Below are 24794 nucleotides of genomic sequence, written 5' to 3'. Positions count from 1 at the left end.
TGCACTTTTTCTGTAACTGTAACACTTTATTCTGCATTCTGTTATTGTTTTGCCCTGTACATCAATGCATTGCTGTAATGATTTAATTTTTATGAACGGTATTTGAGAAGTTTTTTGCGATATATTGGTACATGTCACAATTTATCAATTTACTGAAATTTTCAAAAAATTTGCCCATTGTATTGTGGAGAGCAGTTTGGATCGTTCACGAAGCTCCAGGGGATGATTACAATAGATTCTTGGTGCTTTCTAGTTTCCTATATATGTTCACCTCAACCTGTCAGTTGTTTTTATAATTTACTCTTTGTTTAATCATCTCTTTCCTGAGATTCTGCCCTACAATTCATCTTCAGTATTGGGACCCTCCATTCATTGGGGTCGACCATGCATATCGTGTCCTAACTGTCTACATGGTACCCAAGCTGGTATGCAATCCAGGGTGGTACACAATGGAGAGCAAGCTGTTGCCCATGCAGCAGGCTCCCTCTCTCCACACAGCTGACAAATCCAGAGGAACAGCAGAAACCAGTACAGTTTGACACCAACTGAGTCACAGGAGTTACATGAAGCACGTGAATGGCATACATTCTCACGCCACTGCATCGTACTTGTATGGGTTGCTTAAATTAAAAATGAACTAAGACACGTTCTCCTGGGCTCCCATCTTTTTCTTGCAATTAGATTTTGTTTTAGAGTTATAAAACAGCAGTGGCAATGAGGTACTTTTAAAATGAACCCGAGACAACTACCTGCCAGTTGAAGCACTGTGAGGCATTCGAATTTTTTAAAAGTGCAGCGAGAAACAATTGAGTAAAAATATCGCAGGTCCTGTTCTTCTGAAATGGAGACAGAAATGGTCAAATTTATAAAAAGGGTAGAAAACAGACAAATTCACGGGTTCATAAATGGTGAGTAGTGGGTGATAATGTCATTAAAAGAAAGAACAGAAATGGCTGGCTACACCGGAAAGATTGATGTGTTTGATTACACAAGAGATGATTTGATTTTGTATATTGAGCTAATTGAGCAGTATTTTGAAGCAAATGAAATAGCAAGTGCCAGTTCTGTTGAGTGCATTGGATTTAAAAGTTTGCTTAGAATTTTGACTGCTCCAACTAAACCAGCCAAAATGAGCTTTGCTGATATTGTGAAAGTAATGCAGGAACGTTTAGAACCAAAACCATTGTTGTTTGCAAAAACACTTTAGGTTTCATAAGTGGAATCAAAGTGAAGGGGAGCCCATTTCAGTGTCTGTGCATGAATTGAAGAAATTGTCTGAGCATTCTCAGTTCAGCCGTAGGCTTAATGATGCCCTGACGTATCACTTAGTTGGTGGAATCTTGTAAGAGAGCATTCAAAAATGCCTCCCAACTAAAGCACAGCATGCATTTTAAATGGCAATTGAAATAGCTGTATTAATGGAAACAGCAACCAGATACTCATCTGAGTTGCAGTCAGTAATGAAAGTGAGCATGAACAAAATTCCAACATATAAATAGAAACTATCCTGGTCAAACAAATTGTGTTACTGTTGTGGCAGGGGCTCACATATGCCAGACTAATGCAGATTTAAAGGCAAAACTTGCAGAAATTGCAACAAAGTAGGACACATACCAAGAGTATGTTGAGCAGACAAAAATAAATGGACTGCACAGGGAAGAAAAAAATATAAAAAACCAAGCTGCAGTTCCAAAAAGAGTATGAATCTGCATGCTGTTGATGAAAAATCTGGTGATGATGAAAGTGACACAGGACTGGATAGTCTTGAGACTTCTAATGTGAAAACCAACAAGGGACAAGCAATATGGCTTACACCAGAAGTGATCAGCAAATTAATTAGAATGAAATTGGACACTGGCTTGGCTGTTTCAGTCATTCCACAAAATGAATTTTAATTGCATTTCAAAGACACTTAAACTGAAGCCTATAGATATCCAGCTAAGAATTTCTACTGGAGAAAAGATAACTCCTGTGGGAATGGCATTTGTAACAGTGAAATACAACAACCAACAATCCACATTGGGTTTGTATGTGGTTAAAAACAGGAGGGCCAGTATTCTGAGATGGTAATTGACTGAGGCAGCTACAATTTGATTGGAGCATCCCCTGAAATAGTCAGTTGAAAGCAAATTAGGAAAGGTATTAGATTATGCCACAGCAGTGTTCAAAGATGGCATTTGAGAACACAAACATATCAAGGGTAACATAGTGTTAAATGAAAATGTCACACCCAAGTTTTACAAGTCCCTTGTATCATCTGTGTTAGCGTACCCAGTGTGCTATATTGTATGGAGGCTGAAGAAATTCTTTCCAAGGTATGTCCCAGCTGTCTATGTGATGCACAAGCCAAGGCAGTATGATATGGAAAGCAAGCTTGCCCATGGGCAGGCTCCCCTCTCCATGCAGCTGCTGAATCCAGACGTATACAGTTCAGCAGCAGCAGCATTGCAGGAGTTGCCAGTCAGCATTGAGCCCGACTTTGGACTGCCTTAGACACTCCAGCTCTAGACTTTCTGCTGGCCTTTGCTCCCAGAGCCTTCCCCATGAGCGGATATAGCTGCAAGGCACCAGAGGTTTTGGATTGGAGCCTTTTCTTCTCCTTCTCTGACTGACGAGCCCCATCTGACTGAAGCGACTAGATTTAAGGTGCTAGTTACCCACCTTTGTCCCTTCTCCTGTCAATAGAAGCAGTTTCACTGGGCCTAGTAGCAAAGCCAGGAGCTGTCAGAGGCTATTGGAGACGCAGCCACTGAGAGCATTCAATAGGTAGTTGGAGCTTATCACCACACCTGGCTATAACAACCTTAAAGAGCAACCTTCTTGGTATTACTTATTTTTATTAGCACTATTTGTCTTTTGCACATTGTTTGTCAGGCTTTATGTGTAGTTTTGCATAAATTCTAGTGTATTTCTTCCTTTTACTGTGAATGCCTGCAAGAAAATGAATCTCTGGGTCATATATGGTGACGTGTATGTACTTTGATTATAAATCTACTTTGATTTCAGTATACTCAAAAGTAAAGAAATGAAAAGTGCTTAATTTTACTCAATTTAGTATGTTTTATTTATCCAACTATTTCCAAGAAGTTTACATTTGTAATTAATTACAAATTTGTTAGAATATCAAGAGAAATAGTTTCTGCAGTTCTATGGATTTGTTAGACGTGGCAGTTGAATGGCTGTGTTTTTCCTCGACAGGAGAGACTTGCCAATATTGTTCAGAATTGGTTTCCTGAGCTTGCCCTCCTCCATCCTGAGGCTGCAATCAAGAGTTACATGGTACGGAGCAGTAAATGTCCACTGGATCAATTCTTGCATGTTCTTGGCCTTTTTAAACTGGGGGGGGGGGGGGATTATTGCCCCAAAGCATTTTATTGTAAATTTTTATTGACCTGATTGAATTTCAGTGCCAAACCGTATGTGTCCTATCTGTTCGGCTACAAATACTGACTAACTGAGTGATGAACACTGGAGATTCTGCAGATGCTGGAAATCCAGAGCAACAGGCACAAAATGCTGGAGGAATTTAGTCGGTGTCACAGCATCTGTGGAGTGGAAGTTGACGTTTCAGGCCAAGAGCCTTCAGATGGTTCTGTCCTGATGAGGGGTCTCAGCTTGAAACATTAACTTGTTTATCCCTCTCCATAAGTACTGCAACTCCATCACGGAAAGTTCCAAGCCTGGCTGGGAGAGGAGGAGAGTTGACTGTGGGGTTAGCAATCACATCCCATTTAAAAAAAACCAGATTTACAGAAACACCAACAGAAGCTCCAAAGACTTCATCCCTGGGAGAGGAAGGATCTTTGAAGATGGGCTACCACTGGGGACAACTTGAAAGACTGGCTGTTGGTGGCCAGTAAGGCTGATGGTTAAGAAGAATAATAGAATCTGCCTGATCTGAGTCCTTACAGCATTTTGTATGCCACTCTGACTGTGTGTGTGTGTGTGTGTGTGTGTGTGTGTGTGTGTGTGTGTGTGTGTGTGTGTGTGTGTGTGTGTGTGTGTGTGTGTGTGTGTGTGTGTGTGTGTGTGTGTGTGTGTGTCCCTGACTGTGCATGGCTCTGGGTGAATGTTGTTTCTGGAAGTGACAAGAGTGATCATACTGAATCATTCGTTAGTAGATTGAACTCTGTGTGTAGAGCGCACGTTTTCAAGATATATTATTTAAGTTATTGGGTGCTCAAACCGGAAAACATCAAATGCAATTAATTATAGAAACTCTTGATTCTCTGAAATCTAATTGTCTAGAAATTAGATTGGATGATGCAATATTCTGTGTTCTACATAATCCAATTATTCTGTAAAATGAAACATCACAGAGTCATGAACTGTGCCATCTTCATTCTGAGACCTTCCTTACTATGTTTGCTGTCATGCCTCAACGCTTCTGGATATCGCACCAGGATTTTTGTTTGCTGGATAGTCTGCAGTGGTCCCAAGAAATTCCTGCATAAGCAAACAGTCAATGAAATCTGCTAGGGGGATGAGGGCTGACCCTGAACACCAACAATCCCCCAAACAAATGCCAGAATATAAACCTTTCCCATCACATACCTGGACCCCACACCCCAACCCACTGCCAGGGTATGATCCCTTCCCCTCCTCTCCATACCTCTACACACCTGTACCCACATGTACTGTAACTGATTTCCCTTTTACTCTGGCAAAGCCCACTGTAGAGGCCATGTGTAAAGCTAATGGCCCTATTGAATATCTTAGTGATAAGTATGTCAACTTTGACTGGGTTTGCAGGCCATTACTTCCTTGTTAAGCAAAGCTTAACACCATGAATGGCAGTGTGGTGCTTCACTCCCGGATGAGCTCAATGCCTTTATGCTTGCTTTGAAAGGGAGAATAAAACTACGAATATGAGGATCCCTGTGGCATCTGGTGACCCTGTGACCTCTGTCTCAGAGGTTAACATCAGGCTGCAATGTTCCCTCTAATTTGTAATGACCAGTGTACACAAAAATCTTGTGCTGTGCAATTTTTTTGCCCAGTGACAACAACGTGTGTGCTCTGAATAACTTCTTCAGTAAAAACTGTATAAATAAGCCAGTTCTAAAATCTGCAGTCAAATCATCACCAACTCCACGTTGTCAGCACTGTCCACATCAGAAACCGGAAAAGGAAATGTGATTGTGTACAATCCTGAAATATACTTAACGTACCAATGAGGTAGAGGGTGACAACCTTTTTTGCGCTAGTAACAAAAGATGTGTATGTGCACACCTTAGAGGGGACATTGTCAGGCTGTCAGTGGAGTACCTGGTAAGGCTCTGATAACCTGTACCAACCCAACTGGCAGGGATATTCAAAGACAATGTCAGTCTCTCATTGCTACAGTCAGAAGTTCCCACCTGCTTCAAAATGACAACTATACCAGTGCCCAAGAAGAGCAAGGTTAGCTGCCTTAATGACTATCGTCTAGTGGTACTTGTTTCTGGTGATGAAGTGCTTTGAGAGGTTGGTTACGGCTAGACTTAACTCCTGTCTCAGCAAGGACCTTGGCCCGCTGCAATTTGCCTCTCACCACCAGGTCTGTGGTGGGCACAAACTTCATTGGTTCTTCACACAGCCTTGGATCACCTTGACAATACGACTATCTCGGTCAGGATGCTGTTCATAGACTATAGCTCAGCATGTAACACTATCATTGCTAAAGTTCTGATCTAAAAGCTCCAGAACCTGGGTCAATGTACCTCCCTGTGCAACTGGATCCTCAACTTCCTAACCAGAAGACCACAGTCTTCAGAGAAAACATCTTCACCTCACTGACAGTCAACACTGGTGCACCTCAGGGATGTGTGCTTAGCCCATTGCTCTAATCTCTCTACATCTATAGCTGTGTACCTAGCCACACATGCCATTTATAAATTTGCTGACAATGCAACCATTGTTAGCGGTTTCAGATGGTGACAAGAGGGCGTACAGGAGTAAGATAGATCAGCTAGTTGAGTGGTATTACAGCAACAGCCTTGCACTCAACATCAGTAAGACAAAAGAACTGATTGTGTACTTCAGAAAGGGTAAGAAGAGGGAACACACACACACACCAGTCCTTGTAGAGCAATCAGAAGTGGAAAAAATAGTCAATTTCAAGTTTCTGGGTGTCAATATCTCTGAGGATCGAACCTGGACCCAACAAATCAAAAACGGCTATATTTCATTAGGAGTTTGAGAAGATTTGGTATGTCACTAAAAGCATTCAAATTGCTGCAGATGTACTGTGGAGAGCATTCTAACTGTCTGCATCACTGTGGTATGGGGGGTGGGGGTGGAGAAGCTACTGCACAGGTTCAAATTGAGCTATGGAGAGTTGTAATCTGAGTCAGCTCCATTATGGGTACTGACTTCTGTAGTATCCAGAACATCTTCAAGGTTCAATGTGTCAAAAAAGCAGTACCCATCATTAAGAACCTCCATCATCCAGGCCATGCCTTGTTCTCACTGTTGTCATCAGGACGGAGGTACAGAAGCCTGAAGATACACAAATAATTCAGGAACAGCTTCTTCCCTTCTGCCATCTGATTTCTGAATGGACTTTGAGCCCATGAACACTACCTCACTACTTTTTTTTATTTCTATTCTCTCTCTCTATCTCTGATCTATCTCTATCTACACATACACGTGCACGCGGCCCATTGAATCTGCTCTACCATAGCTGATTTATTTTCCCTCTCAACCCTATCCTCCTGCCTTCTTCCCATAACCTTTGACGGCCTGACTAATCAACCTCTACTTTAAATATACCCAATGACTTGGCTTCCACAGCCTTCTGTGGCAACGAGTTCCACAGATTCACAACCTTCTGGATAAAGAAATTCCCCCTCACCTCTGTTCTAAATGGATGTCCCTCTATTTTGAAGCTGTGCCCTCTGGTCCTAGACTCTCCCACCACATATCCACCTTTCAGTCTATGATAGGTTTCAATGAGATCCCCCATCATTCTTCTAAACAACAGCAAGTACAGGCCCAGAGTCATCAAATGCTCTTTGTACATTAATTTTTTCATTCCTGGGATAATTTTCATAAACCTCCTCTAGACCTCCAATGTCAGTACACCCTTTCTTAAATAAGGGGCCAAAAAAACTGCCACAATACTCCCAAGTGCAACCTGACCAATATCTGATAAAGCACTTTCCTGTCTTCCATACAAAAATGTCACACTCTTTAAGATGTGCACTCTGTTATCATTTTAACAGATTGCTTGACACTCTCACTTAATTGCATATGCGGTGGAATCCAATTAATTGGGACTCATTGAGACGAGTACATTTTAACCCACTGCCCCACTTAACTGAAATTTCATGGAAATAGTTAAAAAGGTATAAAGAAAGACAAACAGAGTAACAAATTATGTATTTAAATCAAATACTTAAGTTAGAACACTACCAATAATACTACAGTACTATAAAAAATTGTATTGGTTCCTAATAGTTATTGATGGAGGAATTTGTCCAGTGTACACAGTGAACAAAATCAGCACAGACACCTCGTGCAAATATTGGACTGCCCTCATTCAATGCTGTCAACAATGGTGTCCTTCAAATCATTGTAACATTCAGCGTGATTGTCAATACCTTCAAATACTTTGCATTTCCTAATTTGTTGAAGTAGTGAAATCATTTCATTTTCACTCCCGGACATTTCTTGCATCTCTAAGACTGAATGTTTGAATCTGCAGTTTCGAATTGTCTTGCTGTTTTATTTTGCCAACTATCAGTGACAAAAATCACTATTTTTTGAACGCACAAAACTGACGCTATTTAAAAACCGTTTGCGCTAATCAGTGTCACGTCTAACAGCCACGCAAATGTGTGCAAATGACGCTAGTTAGAACCTGTTTGACAACAGTCTCCTGTCTCAGTTAAGTGGTGTAGTGTCCCAGATAAATGAAGGGATTCCCAACAGTTTTCTGGATTAGTTTTTGTTCTTTGAGGTTCTGAATTAAGTGGCTGCCCTGATTAATTGATGGCCGAATTAACTGGAATCCACTGTTCTTTTAAATCCTAGCCAAATCCTTCTCTTTGTATTCTTAGCAGTCTGCTGGACTTCTGAATGAGAGCTTGGAGCGTTGTTTGTTTGATCGTGAGCCTCTGAGAGAGTTGAGTAGCAAGCGATCGGTGGTGTGCTCTGAAGTTAAATCCAGGAGAATTCTCTTAAAGGTAGGTACTGTTTGGTGAGCAACACTCGTGTGTGTTCACTTATTTTTGCTCACCCCACACTGAACTGTTCCCACAACCAATGACTCACTTTGAAGGACTGTTCATCTCATATGCTCAATATTTATTGCTGATTTACTATTTTGTTTTTTTTGTCTTTGCACAGTTTTTGTCTTTTGTACAGTGATTGTCTTGTGTTCAGCTTTTCATCCATTATATTGTGTTTCATATATATACACACACACACACACACACACACACACACACACAGACACACACAGACACACACACACACACACACACACACACACACACACACACACACACACACACACACACACACACACACACACACACACACACACACACACACACACACATATATATATATATAGTGAATGCACACAAGAAAACAAATCTTAAGGTTGTATAAGACCAAGAGACATGGGAGCAGAATTAGGCCATTCAGCCCATCGAGTCTGCTCTACCATCCATCATGGCTGATCCCAGATACTGTTCAACCACATACACCTGCCTTCTCGCCATATGCTTTGATGGCCTGATCGAACAGGAAATGATCAACTTCTGCCTTAAATATACGCATAGACTTGGCCTCCACCACGGTCTGTGGCAGATCATTCCACAAATTTACTACTCTGACTATATAAAAAAATTCCTCCTTACCTCTGTTCTAAAGCATCACCATGCAATTTTGAGGCTGTGCCCTCTAATTCTGGATGCACCCACCATAAGAAATGTCCTCTCCACATCCACCTTATCTAGTCCTTCAATGTTCATTAGGTTTCATTGAGATCCCCCCACTGCATTCTTCTAAATTCCAGTGAGTACAGGCCCAAAGCTGCCAAATGCTCCTCATATGTTAACTTCTTCATTCCCAGAATCTTTCTCATGAACCTTCTCTGGATTCTCTCCAATGACAACACATTCTTTCTGAGATATGGAGCCCAAAACTGTTGACAGTTCTCCAAGTGCGGCATGACTAGTGTCCTATAAAGGCTCAGCATAATCTCTTTGCTTTTATATTTTACTCCCCTGAAATAAATGTCAACATTGCATTTGCCTTCTTTACCACAGACTCCACCTGGAAGTTAACATTCTGGGAGTTCCGCATGAGGACTTCCAAGTCCCTCTGCACCGCTGATGTTTGAACCTTCTCCCTATTTAGGTAGTAGTCCACACTATTGTTCGTTTTACCAAAATGCATCATCATACATTTCCCAACGCTGTATTCCATCTGCCACTTTTTTTGCCCATTCTTCCAATTTGTCTAAGTCCTTCTGCAACTGCATTGTTTCATCAGCACTACCTACCCCTCCACCTATCATTGTATCATCTGCAAACTTTGCCACAAAGCCATCAATTCCATTATCCAAATCATTGACAAACAATGTGAAAAGAAGTGGTCCCAATACTGAACCCTGAGGAACACCACTAGTCACCAGCAGCTGGCCAGAAAAGGCCCCTTTTATCCCACTCAGTGCCTCGTGCCATTACTCTATCTGTGCCAGTATATTTATTGTAACACCGTAGGATTTTATCTTGTTAAGCAGCCCCATGTGGCACCCTGTCAAATGCCTTCTGGAAATCCAAGTAAATGACATTTACTGCCTCTCCTTTCTCTACCCTGCTTGTTAGTTCCTCAAAGACCTCTAACAGATTTGTCAGGCAAGATTGCCCTTGACAGAAACATACTGACTTTGACTTATTTTATCTTTGGTCTCCAAGTACCCTGAAACCTCATCCTTAATAGTAGACTCCAACACTTGTCCAGCCACTGATGTTAGGCTAACTGGCCTATAATTTACTTTCTTTTGCCTTCCTCCCTCTTAAAGAGTGGAGTGACATTTGCAATCTTTGAGTCTTCAGGGACCGTATATATATTTTGATGATAGATTTTCTTTGAACTATGAAACCTGTCCAGAAAATGCCTGGTGTTTTCCTTTTTGTGACTTTCTATTCAGATTGGTGTTGAGTTCTTCAGTTGTTGCAAACAGCACTTGAGAGTTTTTGTTGTATGTCTGCAGATTAATGTGATATATTTTGATAGGGATACTCTGTGGATTATACCACAGAGGCCTACATGATAGAGAGGGCAGCTGAATATCACCGGGCCTGGTCTGTATTGAACGAGAACTCTGGACTTCTACGAATTCTGGGCATGTTTGTTTGCAAGGTTAGTGAAAGCAGAATAAATGTGATAAACGAGGAAGTTTAAAAACAGAAACAGCCTTGAGAGAGAAAAGGCTTTCTTTTCCTGATACTCAACAATGGATGTGATGATTTAAAGCAATCAAAGGTGAAGGTGGGTTCCCAAACACTTATTGAAGATATGGATTAACTTGAATCCGGGTGTGGGGGTGGGGGAGCTGGAAGTGTCATAGAGTCATAGAATACTACAGCATAGAAACTGGCCCTTTGACCCATCTAATCTGTGCCAAATTATTAATCTGTCTCACCCATCAACCTGCACACGGACCATAGCCTCCACACTTTTCCCATCCAAATTTCTCTTAAATAGTGAAATAGAACCCATATCCACCACTTCCTCTAGCAGTTCGTTCCACGCTCTCACCACCCTCTGAGTTCCCCTCATGTTCCTCTTAAACATTCTGCCTTTCATCATTAACCCATGATCTCTGGTTCTAGTCATACCCAACCTCAGTGGAAAAAGACTGCTTGCATTTACCCTATCGGTACACCTCATAATTTTGTAACCCCACATTCTAAGGAATAAAGTTCTAATCTATTAATCTAATCCTGTAACTTAAGGACCTCAAGTCCTGACAACATCCTTGTCAGACAGCAAACAGCTACTACCATTCTCTGGATTCTCTTGTGAAGCCAATTTCTAATCCAATTTACTGCCTTATTCTGAATGCTGAGCAACTCAACCTCCCATGAGGGACCTTGTCATATGCCTTGCTGAAGTCCATGTAGGCATAGCCACTAGTTTATCTTCATCAGCTTTTCAGGTAACCTCCTCAAAAAAAAACTCTACAAGATTGGTTAAACATAAGACTGTAAGACATAGGAGCAGAATTAGGCCATTTGGCCCATTGTGGCTGCTCCGCCACTTAATCATGACTAATCCTTTTTTTCCCCACCTCAGCCCCACTCCCCAGCCTTCTCCCCATGACCCTTGATGCTGTGTCCAATCAAGAACCTATTAAGCTCTGCCTTGAATACCCCCAATGACCTGGCCTTCACAGCTGTCTGTGGTAATAAATTCCACAAAATCACCACCCTCTTGTCTAAATAAACTTCTCTGCATCTTTGTTTTAAATGGATGCCCCACTTTTCTAAGGCTGTGCCCTCTTATTCTAGACTCCCCCACCATGGGACATATCCTTTTCACATCTACACTGTGTATGCCTTTCAATATTCAAAAAAGCTTCAGTGAGATCCCTCCCTCATCCTTCTAAATTTCAGTGAGTACAGACCCAGAGCTATCAAACGTTCCTCATATGATGACCCTTACGTTCCCGGAATCATCCTCGGTTAACCTCCTCCGAACCCTCTCTAATGCAAGTACATCTTTTAGATGAGGAGCCCAAAACTCAAGGTGAGGCCTCTCCAATACTGTATAAAGCCACTGCATCACATCCCTCCCTGCTCATGTATTCTAAACCTCTTGAAATAAATGCTAACATTGCATTTGCCTTCCTCACCACCAACTCTACCTACAAGTTAACCTTTAGGCTGTTCTGCACAAGAACTTCCAAATTTTTGGATTTTCTCTCCATTTCTTGCCCATTCTCCTAATTTCTCTTTAAGTCCTTCTGCAGCCTACCTGTTTCCCCAAAACTAACTGCCCCTCCACCAATCTTTATATCATCTGCGAACTTGGCAACAAAGCCATCTAGTCCATCATCTAAATCATTGATATACAGTATAAAAAGAAGCGGCCCCAACACCAACCCCTGTGGAACGTCACTATTTACTGGCAGCCAACCAGAAAAAGATCATTTTATTCCCACTCACTGCCTCCTACCAATCAGCCAATGCTCTAACTATGTTAGTAATTCTTCTGTAATGCCACGGGTTCTCAACTTGGGAAGCAGCTTCATGTGTGGCACCTTGTCAAAGGCCTTCTGAAAGTCCAAATATACAACATACAGTGCATCCCCTTACCTATCCTACTTGTAATCTCCTCAAAGAATTCCAACAGGTTTTTCAGGCAAGATTTTCCCTTAAGGAAACCATGATGACTTTGTCCCATCTTGTTCTGTGTCACCAAATACTCCATAACATCATCCTTAACAATTGATGCAACATCTTCTCAACCAATAAGATCAGGCTAATTGGTCTATAATTTCCTTTCTGCCTTTTTCCAGTCCTCTGGCACCATGCCAAAGCCCAATGATTTTTGAAAGATCATTACTAATGTCTGCACAATCTCTACTGCTACCTCTTTCAGAACCCTAGGGTGCAGTTCATCTGGTCTAGGTGACTTACATACCCTTAGATCTTTCAGCTTTTTGAGCACTTTCTCCCTTGTAATGTAACTGCACTCCAGTTTTCCTCCCTTTCACCCTTCAATATCTGGCACACTACTAGATGACCTACCACATAAAAAACCATGTTGACTATCCCTAATTGTTCCCTTTCTATCCAAAGTGCTATATGAAATTTTGAAAGGCTCGATAGGGCAGTTCTTTCCCATCATGGGGTAAGTCTAAGACCAGAGGGCACAGCTTCAGAATAAAAGGACATCCCTTTTGTCAGGAGGGGAAAGAATGTATGGAGATAAGCGTAAAGTTGTACAAAAGGAAAAGGTAGGAAATAAGTGTCAAACATATTTGAAAGTCCTTTATTTGAATGCACGTAGTATTAGGAATAAAATTGATGAGTTGATGGTACAAATAATTACGTATGGTTATGATATTGTGGCAATTACGGAAACATGGCTGCAGGGTGACCAGGACTGGGAATTAAACATACAAGGGTATTCGACAATTAGGAGAGACAGGCAAGAAGGAAAAGGAGGTGGGGTGACTATGTTAATAAAGCAAGAAATCACTGCAATAAAGCGAAATGATATTGGCTCAAAGGATCAGGATAACGAAACAATTTGGGTAGAAATAAGAAATAGTAAAGGGAAAAAAGCAGTGGTGGGAGTAGTCTATAGGCCTCCAAACAGCTGTAACTCAGTTGGTCGGAGCATAAATCAGGAAATAGTTGGGGCTTGTAATAAGGGAACAGCTATAATTATGGGGGATTTTAACTTTCATATTGACTGGACTAATCAAGTCGGACACGGCAGCCTTGAAGAAGAGTTTATTGAGTGTATTCGGGATGGGTTCCTTGAACAATACGTTACTGAGCTGACAAGGGGGCAAGTAGTCTTAGATCTGGTCCCGTGTAATGAGACAGGACTAATAAAAAATGTCCTAGTAAAGGATCCCCTTGGAATGAGTGACCATAACATGGTCGAATTCCATATTCAATTAGAGGATGAGAGGGTTGGATCTCAAACAAGCGTACTGAGCTTAAATAAAGGAGACTATGATGGTATGAGAGCGGAACTGCTTAAGATGGATTGGGAAAATAGATTAAAGGGTAGATCGGTACTTGATCAGTGGTGTATATTTAAGGAGTTATTTTACAACTATCAAGAAAAATATATTCCACTGAAGAAAAAAGGGTGTAAAAGAAAAAATAGTTATCCGTGGCTAAGTAAAGAAATAAAGCAAAGTATATGACTAAAAAGAAAGTTATAAGATTGAAGATGGGAAGATTGAAGATCAAAAAGCTTTTAAAGATCAGCAGCAAATAACAAAAAGATTGATTAAGAAGGGGAAGATAGATTATGAAAGTAAATTGGCGAAAAACATAAAAGCAGATAGTAAGAGTTTTGATAGTTACATAAAAAGAAAAAGGGTGGCTAAAGTAAATGTTGGTCCCCTAGAAGATGAGACCAGGAAATTAATGGTAGGGGACATGGAGATGGCGGAAACGCTGAACAAATATTTTGTATCAGTTTTTACAGTAGAGGACACTCAAAATATCCCAACACTGGATAAACAGGGGGCTCTAGGGGGAGAGAAGCTAACTACAATTCATATCACCAAGGAAATGGTACTTGATAAATTAATGGGACTGAAGGTGGATAAATCCCCTGGACCAGATGGTTTACATCCTAGGGTCTTAAGGGAAGTGGCGGTTAGGATTGTGGATGCATTAGTGATAATTTTTCAAAACTCACTGGACTCGGCAATGGTCCTGGCAGATTGGAAAAATGCTAATGTAACTCCTTTATTTAAAAAGGGCAATAGACAGAAGGCTGGGAATTATAGGCTAGTTAGCCTAACATCTGTGGTTGGCAAAATGTTGGAATCGATAATTAAGGAAACAGTAACAGGCAATTTGGATAAACATAGCTTAATAGGACAAAGTCAGCATGGCTTTACAAAAGGGAAGTCATGTTTGACAAATTTGTTGGAGTTCTTTGAGGACATAACATATAGGGTAGATAAAGGGGAACCAGTGGATGTGGTGTATTTGGACTTCCAAAAGGCATTTGACAAGGTGCCACACCAAAGATTATTACTTAAAGTAAAAAATCATGGGATTGGGGATAATATTCTGGCATGGGTGGAGGATTGGCTTTCTAACAGAAAACAGAGAGTTGGAATAAATGGTTTATTCGCAGACTGGCAGTTGGTGACTAGTGGTGTTCCGCAGGGGTCGGTGTTGGGACCCCTACTCTTTACAATCTATATTAATGATTTGGAGAAAGGGACTAAGTGCAACATATCGAAGTTTGCTGATGACACAAAGATGGGAGGGAGTGTAATGAGTGCGGAGGACATTGAAACCCTGCAGGGGGACATAGATAGGCTGAGTGATTGGGCAGACATTTGGCAGATGAAATATAATACTGACAAGTGTGAGGTCTTGCACTTTGGCAGGAAAAATAATAGAGCAAGTTATTTTCTAAATGGAGAGAAACTGGAAAGTGCTTCTGTGCAAAGGGATCTGGGGGTCCTGGTGCAGGAAACACAAAAAGTTAGTATGCAAGTGCAGCAGGCGGTCAAGAAGGCCAATGGAATGCTGGCTTTTATTGCTAGGGGGATGGAGTATAAGAACAGGGAGGTCTTACTACAGTTGTATCGGGTATTGGTGAGATCACACCTGGAGTACTGCGTGCAGTTCTGGTGTCCATATTTAAGAAAGGACATACTGGCTCTTGAGGCAGTGCAGAGAAGGTTCACTAGGTTAATTCCGGGGATGAGTGGGTTGATGTATGATGAGAGGTTGAGTAGATTGGGACTCTACTCATTGGAGTTCCGAAGAATGAGAGGCGATCTTATTGAAACATATAAGATTGTGAAGGGGCTTGATCGGGTGGATGCGGGGAGAATGTTCCCAATGATGGGTGAAACTAGGACTAGGGGGCATAATCTTAAAATAAGGGGATGCTGTTCCAGGACTGAGATGCGGAGAAATTTCTTCACTCAGAGGGTAGTGGGGCTGTGGAATTTACTGCCCCAGAAAGCTGTGGAAGCTACTACACTCAATAAATTCAAAACGGAGATAGACATTTTCCTGGATAAAAATGGCATTAGGGGATATGGTGAGCGAGCAGGTAAGTGGACATGAGGCTAGGTTTAGATCAGCCATGTGATCTCCTGGACCAGTTTTCGATAGCCTGGATGGGTCAGAGAGGAATTTTCCAGATTTTTTCTCCTCAATTGGCAACTCGGTTTTTTTCCCCGGGTGATCACATGGGTTTAGGCGGGATGAATAATAAAATAAAATGGGTGGCATGGTGCCCTGTTGGTTGGCACTGTTACCTTGTGGAATTCGGTGAAAACTAGAGTTAAGATTGGATCAGCCAAGATCTTGTTGAATGGCGGAGCAGGCTTGAGGGGCCGATTGGCCTACTCCTGCTCCTATCTCTTATGTTATGTTCTTATGTTTAGAACGGAGATGGGGAGGAATTTCTTTAACCAGAAGGTGATGAATCTGTGGAATTCATTGTCACAGATGGCTGTGGAGGCAAAGTCATTGGAGATACTTAAAGTGGAAGTGGATACATTCTTGATTGATAAGGGTGTCAAAGGTTACTGGAGAAGGCAGGTGGATAGGAATGAAAGGGAAAATGAATTAGCCATGACGGAATCGAACTTGATGGCCCAACTGACCCAATCCTGCTCTGGTGTCTTACGTTCAAATACTTGTATATCCAGTCCCTTAATACTTGCCAATTACTTACCCACTACTGATGTCAAGTTCACCAGCCTATAATTTCCTGGTTTATTTTTAGAGCTTTTCTTAGACAATGGAACATAGTTCACTATCCTCCAATCCTCTGGCACCTCACGCGCTGGTAGGATTTTTAAAAATATCTCTGCTACAACCCCTGCAGTTTCTGCACTAGGGGAAGAAGCAAAAGAGAGATAAAATAAATAAATAAATAAATATAATGCGGTCCAAGGTAACTGACCAAATCTATCCATAAAGGGATAATGGAAGGAATGAGGGAAGGCTCAACAGGTAGGTCAGGATGATTGAAGAAAGCTAAAGGAAGGAAGATTTAAACACAAGGCTGAGAATTGTTCAGTAACAATCTGGATGTCAGAATAGGAAAAATATTGGTTGAGCAAAATTGAAATCCTACAGAAAGGATACAACTAACAGTAATTAATATTAACTGAGTTATAGAGGATTTGGCGTTGATCAGGAAAGCATGGCTGTGGATGTTAGCAGTAGGTGGGTGAGTCATAGTTCACTCCAGCGGGGGTGGGAATTAAGGAGATGTTACAAATCTTTGGTATATGGTGTTACGTACCCTGTAATGGGTTTAAAAAAACCCAGCAGAAATGTACACACCTGGAGTCTGAGTCTTCCGTTATAAAATCTTTTTTATTAGTAACTACATGAATAAAGTAATATAAAATGAGATAAGGTAAACAGGTTAGCAGAGGATATGCATATATAAGTGAGTAAATAAAGTTCCCAAGCTTCCCAGCTCAGGAGGTTAGGTGATACAGTCTTACGGTGGTCTAGTAAGTAATCAGTTCAGTTCTGGAATTTGATTTGAGTGGAGTTGGAGAGAGAGAGAGAGAGAGATAGAGAGTTGGTTTGTCTTCCAATGCCAATCCTCCACGTCGTCCTCCTGCTCCCAAAACTTATTTAAAGTCACCAACTTGTGACCACCGAAAGAGGAATGCCGGCTTTCCACAGTGAGCTATCAACCCAGGCGAGGGTTAAACACCGATAGCTCCCCATCGGTCACTCCTTTGTCCACACTGAGCAAAAACCCCACCCTTGATGTGGGTGAGCTCACCAGTGTCCTCCTTGCCTCTGGCGTGTCGTGTGTCTCTTGTGTGTCTGATTAAAAAGTCAACTGACCTTGTATATATCTCACAAGTGCGGAACACAAACTGTCCATCATATAGCTCCGCCTTTCAGTTTCCAAGGTGACTCACAGACTTTCTCTCTCTCCCTGCTGCTGAAATAGCACACAAGCTGTTTGCTCCCTCTCTCTCTTGTTAAAGGAACAGTCCACTTTAGAATAATCCTTCAGATCTCATCACAATGGGTTCTGAAGGCGAGCCCAGCATTGAAGAGAGCTATGCATTTGCAAAATTCTGTTCACTCACTGGCTGGCAGGGGGATTGAACTAGTTTGTGTAGGCAGTGCCTTCACTCTTCCCTGTGTTTCGGAATTTTGCAGAACGAAGGAGCAAGCGACAAGGAGCTCCAAGGTACAGGGTCTGGAAATGTTTTCATTGTCAGAGATATCTTGATGATTTCACAAGGAAAACTGGAACAGTTAGATGTAAAATTTACTGAGCTGATAATACTTAAGAGTTCAAAACAGAAGTACTAATGGAGCTGTTAATGAGCTAATAGGATTATGGCTCTACATTCAATAAGAGTACATCTGTAAATGTTATCAACTGTAAATTTAAGCTATTGCTTCAACAGAATAAAGATTTCTTTATAGTTGCTTTATTGTGATTTCTGTACAATATTTTCCTCTCAGTCTGAGCCAGTGGCCTATGTTTTGGTGCCATTTTACCCAGGATGCTCTTTGAAGGAGGTACAGGACACCAACCCCCTCAACTCAGTGGTAAGTTTCATGTGTTCATTGAGTGGGTCTTCAAAGTCAAACAGAAAAGTATGTGCCAGCACCTTTGCTTAACAAGTAATTGAAAGGAGAATGTCAAACACTATTAAGTTTAAAAATAAGATGAACCAAAGGGGATAACTCCACTTGCCCCATTATTGAAATGTTCCCACATACTATGGACTCCCTTTCAAGGACCCCTCACCTTGTGATCTGGGATATTTATTGCCTGTGTATTTATTATTATTATTATTATTATTTATTTATTTTAGTATTTGCACAGTTTATTGTCTTCTGCACTCTGGTTGAACACCCAAGTTGGTGTTGATTCTGTTGTAAGACTAAGATATAGGAGCAACAGAATTAGGCTATTTGGCCCATCAAGTCTGCTCCTACGTCTCATCATGCTGATCCAGTTTTCCTCTCAGCCCCAATCTCATGCCTTTCCCCCCGTATGCCTTCATGCCCTGACCAATCAAGAATCTATCAACCTATCAAACCCCATTTCCAGAAAAGTTGGGATATTTTCCAAAATGCAATAAAAACTAAAATCTGTGATATGTTAATTCACGTGAACCTTTATTTAACTGACAAAAGTACGAAGAAAAGATTTTCAATAGTTTTACTGACCAACTTAATTGTATTTTGTAAATATACACAAATTTAGAATTTGAAGGCTGCAAGACACTCAACAAAAGTTGGAACAGAGTTAAAATAAGATTGAAAAGTGCACAGAATATTCAAGTAACACCAGTTTGGAAGACTCCACATTAAGCAGGCTAATTGGTAGCAGGTGAGGTATCATGACTGGGTATAAAAGTAGCGTCCATCAAAGGCTCAGTCTTTGCAAGCAAGGATGGGTTGGGGCTCACCCTTTCATGCCAAAATTTGTGAGAGAATTGTTAGTCAGTTCAAAAGGAATATTTCCAACGCAAGATTGCAGAGAATTTAGGTCTTTCAGCATCTACAGTACATAATATTGTGAAAAGATTCAGGGAATTCAGAGACATCTCAGTGTGTAAATGGCAAGATCGGAAACCACTGTTGAATGCACGTGATCTTCGAGCCCTCAGGCGGCACTGCCTAAGAAACTGTCATGCTACTGTGACAATTATAGCCACCTGGGCTCGGGAGTACTTCGGAAAACCATTGTCATTTAACACAGTCTGTTGCTGCATCCAGAAATGCAACTTGAAACTGTATTATGCAAGGAGGAGGCCATACATCAACTCTATGCAGAAACACCGGTGAGTTCTCTGGGCCCGAGCTCATCTCAGGTGGACCGAAAGACTGTGGAACCGTGTGCTGTGGTCAGATGAGTCCGCATTTCAGCTAGTTTTCGGAAAAAATGGGCGTCGAGTTCTCCGTGCCAAAGATGAAAACGACCATCCTGATTGTTATCAGTGAAAGATGCAAAAGCCAGCATCTGTGATGGTATGGGGGTGCATCGGTGCCCACGGCATGGGTGAGTTGCATGTATGTGAAGGTACCATTGACTCTGAGGCGTATAATAGGATTTTAGAGAAACATATGTTGCCATCAAGGCGATGTCTCTTCCCGGGACGTCCATGCTTATTTCAGCAGGACAATGCCAGACCACACTCTGCACAGGCTACAACAGCGTGGCTTTGTAGACACAGAGTGCGTGTGCTTGACTGGCCTGCTGCCAGTATCTCCTATTGAAAATGTATGGCGCATCATGAAGAGGAGAATCAGACAACGGAGACCATGGACTGTTGAGCAGCTGAAGTCTTATATCAAGCAAGAATGGACAAAATTTCCAATTGCAAATCTACTACAATTAGTATCCTCAGTTCCAAAACGATTAAAAAGTGTTATTAAAAGGAAAGGTGATGTAACACAATGGTAAACATGCCTCTGTCCCAACTTTTGTTGAGTATGTTGCGGCCATCAAATTCTAAATTTGTGTATATTTACAAAATACAATTACATTGCTCAGTAAAACCATTGAAAATCTTTTCTTTCTACTTTTGTCAGTTAAATAAAGGTTCACGTGAATTGACATACCACAGATTTTTGTTTTTATTGCATTTTGGAAAATATCCCAACTTTTCTGGAAATGGGGTTTGTAGATAAAAACCTGGTCTCCACAGCTGCCTGTGGCAACACATTCCACAGATTCACCACTCTCTGGCTAAAGTGAATGGTGAAAGGCCTTAATAGAGTGGATATTGAGAGTACGTTTCCTATGGTGGGGGAGTCTAAGACCAGAGGACACAGCTTTAGAATGGAGGAGGGCTCCTTTCAGAGTGGAGATAAGTAATTTCTCTAGCCAGAGCATGGCGAAAACATCTTGTTGCATTGACAAAGCTGTTAGAATGTGTCAACCAAGAGCTCAAATCCAATTCAGTGACTATTTAAACAACTGATATTTCAGATAATCGTCAATCTTTTCCAGAGATCAGTGGCAAACGAGTATCTTGTGTTTTTCTATGAAAGACACAAGACAGACTGAACCTTTTAATTAATTTGTCCACCATTGTGTGTTTCTTCGTATATACTGTGAATGCCTGCAAGAAAAAGCATGTCAGGGTTGTATATGGTGACCTATACAATGGAGTCCATTTAATTGGGCCATTGGTTAATCGGAACATCTGCTTATTTGCAACAACTCTTAAAGAACAAAAACTAATCCATAAAGTAGCGAGGATTCCCTTTGTCTGTTTGGGACACAATGCCACTTAATTGCGACAGGAGACTGTTTTCAAACAGTTTCTAACTAGTGTCAGATGCGTGCACTTGTGTGGCTGTTAGACACTACACCATACTTAGAGTGAACAGTTTTTAAATTATATCAGTTGAGCATGTGTTCAGAAAGAAGTAATTTTTGTCATTGGTGAGAAATAAACAATAAAACTCCTTTGCTCTCTGCAGTTTCGAGCATTCAGGCTTGGAGATACCAGAAATGGACAGGAGTGAAAAGGAAATAATTTCACTACTTCAAGTTAGGAACTATGAAGAATTTAAGGGTATAGACAATCATCTTGAATGTTACCTTTGTTCCCCACTGGATAGCCTGCTCTCACCAGTGGCTTTAGTTAGCTGTTTGCATGCGACAGTGACCATATTCAGTATACCACTTCGACAAGGGGACTAAACCAGGCCAAATATGTACAGCCAGCTCTGGCAGAATGGTGGATGAGATCCAACAGCCAGGGACATGTTTCTGCAATGTTATGCGGAGAGTGAAGGGGATGAGGTACAGAAGATGTCATGGTCATCCACTGCAACCAAAAAAGCCCCAGTTTGTGACACTTGTTTATGCCACCAGGCCCGGACCTCCAAGGTCAAGAGAGTGGAACTGTCCAAGTGCAACTGCTTTATATGATAAAATCATCATAGTATATGGTGACATATATGCACTTTGATAATAAATTTACTCATGTCCACGTTAGACAAGTGCTTTGGATCTGTCTTCACTAGAGAAGACACAGACAATCTCCCAGATGTAATAGTGGCCAGAGGACCTAGGGTAACAGAGGAACTGAATAAAATTCACATTAGGCAGAAAATGATGTTGGTAGACTGATGGGACTGAAGGCTGATAAATCCCCAGGGCCTGATGGTCTGCATCCCAGGGTGCTTAAGGAGGTGGCTGTGGAAATCGTGGATACGTTGGTAATCATTTTCCAATGTTCTATAGATTCAGGATCAGTTCCTTGAGGATTGGAGGGTAGCTAATGTTATCCCACTTTTTAAGAAAGGAGGGAGAGAGAAAATAGGGAATTCTAGACCAGTTAGCCTGACATTAGTGGTGGGGAAGATGCTGGAGTCAATTATAAAAGATGAAATAGCAGCATATTTGGATAGCAGTAACAGGACTGGTCTGAGTCAGCATGGATTTACGAAGGGGAAATCATGCTTGACTAATCTTCTGGAATTTTTTGAGGATGTAACTATGAAAATGGACAAGGGAGAGCCAGTGGATGTAGTGTACCAGGAGTTTCAGAAAGCTTTTGATGAGGTCCCACATAGGAGATTAGTGGGCAGCAGTAGAGCACATGGCATTGGGGGTAGGGTACTAACATGGATAGAAAATTGGTTGGCAGACAGGAAACAAAGAGTAGGGATTAACGGGTCCCTTTCAGAATGGCAGGCAGTGACTAGTGGAGTACTACAAGGCTTGGTGCTGGGACCGCAGCTATTTACAATATACATTAATGATTTAGATGAAGGGATTAAAAGTAACATTAGCGAATTTGCAGATGACACAAAGCTGGGTGGCAGTGTGAAATGTGAGGAGAATGCAGGGTGACTTGGACAGGTTGGGTGAGCGGGCAGATGCATGGCAGATGCAGTTTAATGTGGATAAATGTGAGGTTATCCACTTTGGTGGCAAGAACAGGAAGGCAGATTACTATCTGAATGGTGTCATTAGGAAAAGGGGAAGTACAATGAGATCTAGGTGTTCTTGTACATCAGTCACTGAAAGTAAGCATGCAGGTACAGCAGGCAGTGAAGAAAGCTAATGGCATGTTGGCCATAACAAGGGGAGTTGAGTATAGGAGTAAAGAGGTCTTTCTGCAGTTGTACAGGACCCTGGTGAGACCACACCTGGAGTATTGTGTTCAGTTTTGGTCTCGAAATTTGAGGAAGGACATTCTTGCAATTGAGGGAGTGCAGCGTAGGTTCACGAGGTTAATTCCCGGGATGGCGGGACTGTCATATGTTGAAAGATTGGAGTGACTGGGCTTGTATACACTGGAATTTAGAAGGATGAGAGGGGATCTGATTGAAACATATAAGATTATTAAGGGATTGGACATGCTCGAGGCAGGAAACATGTTCCCAATGTTGGGGGAGTCCAGAACCAGAGGCCACAGTTTAAAAATAAGGGGTAGGCCATTTAGAACGGAGTTCAGGAAAAACTTTTTCACCCAGAGAGTTGTGGATCTATGGAATGCTCTGCCTCAGAAGGCAGTGGAGGCCAATTCTCTGGATATTTTCAAGAAAGGGTTAGATAGAGCTCATAAAGATAGTGGAGTTGAGAGATATGGGGAGAAGGCAGGAACAGGGTACTGATTGTGGGTGATCAGCCATAATCACATTGAATGTTAGTGCTGGCTCAAAGGGCTGAATGGCCTATTCCTGTACCTATTGTCTATATAGCATAAACTCACATTTGGGCAGACAGAGAACTTTGCAGAAAGAAAAGTGATGGGTCACAGGACTGATAGAACTGTTTTCTAAGCTACAGTGTGGTTCATCAGTAGGGCTTGGTCTGAATGAAGAATGAAATGAGGAGAATGTATAACCCTGTCATGACCTCTGTGATGATGAGCCCACACCTACAGGAAGTGACATCATGGAGATGCTCATTAAAATGCTCAGTGCATTGTTAGGTTTAGTCAGAAACTGTCATTTAGGATGTGGAACTGTGCTGGACTGTGCAGTTCCACATTCTAAATAGTGGTACAGCATAGGAAAGTCCTTTCGGTGCACTGTCCATACTATACATTTCCATGGTCTAAATCATACTATAGCATAGGAAAGGCCCACTGTGTCTGTACTGACCATGATGCACACAGCCTGTATCCCTTGTTTCCCTGCCTCTTCATGAGCCTGTCTCAATAACTCCTTAAATGCTGCAATTGTACCTGCTCAACACATTTGCCACAGAAACTTCCTGTAAGCTTTCTCCTTTCAGCTTAAAGCTATACCTTCTAGTATCAGTCATTTTGATGAAGGCACTGAGATTAATAATAACTTTATTTTTTAGCACCGTTCATACATTAAGATGCAGGCTCAAAGTTCTTTACATAGATTGTCAAGATAAATCAATATAGTAATAAAAATGTAAGAAATTAAAAATCATCAGTAAGAACAAACATAGAATAAAATGTAATTGAATATACTAAATTGTATAACTGTTATCAACATCAACAGGCCTTAAATTAATCCTATAAGGAGGCCATGCTTTAAAAAGTAGGTTCTTAGAAGTGTTTTTAGATGTTCCACAGTACTAAATTAAATTGATGGATGTCTTGGCATTGTGCAGTTCTACTGCTTGATGTGTGGTGATCCAGTGCTGTTGAAATAATGCAAATATGCAATTTTTGTTTCCAGGCTATTGGAAGTCATTGCTGCTGTTAAGCTGCACGTAACAGCTCTGCTATTGTTAACTTGAGGCGTTTTGTGCAGGTTTTATTGGCAAAAAAGTCAAAAATCAAAGGCCACAACAATGCTGTTACAGCTTGAGATTTCCAGATTTCAGAGTTCAATTCCAGTGATTGTACATTCTCCCCGTGATCGCGTGGGTGTCCTCTGGGTGCTCTAGTTTCCTCCCATAGTCTAAAGACATGGATTAGTAGGTTAATTGGTCATTGTAAAGGTCTTGTAATTAGGCTTGGGTTAAATTGGTGGCTTGCTGGGTGGTGCGGCTGAAGGGACGAAAGGCCCTTCTGTGATGTATCGCTAAATAAAGTAAATTTATTTATCACCGTTACTGTCACCAAATACCACCCTGAGATTCATTCCCTTGCAGGCGTTTACAGGAAAATAAAGAAATAC

General features: G+C 41.4%; 1 protein-coding gene across 4 annotated transcripts in view; it reads left to right on the top strand.

Moving 5' to 3' along the window:
• The window catches only part of stk31 (serine/threonine kinase 31), a 152405-nt gene that overhangs the window by 103713 nt on the left and 23898 nt on the right, over nucleotides 1-24794 (top strand). For 3 of the 4 annotated variants that reach the window (XM_073024606.1, XM_073024608.1, XM_073024605.1), the window contains exons 17-20: nucleotides 3199-3279; nucleotides 8043-8168; nucleotides 10234-10359; nucleotides 18180-18266. In XM_073024606.1, the coding sequence (XP_072880707.1) occupies nucleotides 3199-3279; nucleotides 8043-8168; nucleotides 10234-10359; nucleotides 18180-18266 (420 nt within the window). The remainder of the gene's footprint in view (nucleotides 1-3198; nucleotides 3280-8042; nucleotides 8169-10233; nucleotides 10360-18179; nucleotides 18267-24794) is intronic. The other variant, XM_073024607.1, reaches the window with a different exon arrangement.

This window comes from Hemitrygon akajei, chromosome 20 (genome assembly GCF_048418815.1).
Source record: "Hemitrygon akajei chromosome 20, sHemAka1.3, whole genome shotgun sequence".
NCBI classification, from domain to species: Eukaryota; Metazoa; Chordata; class Chondrichthyes; order Myliobatiformes; family Dasyatidae; genus Hemitrygon; species Hemitrygon akajei.
This window is presented reverse-complemented; position numbering and strand designations above follow the sequence as displayed.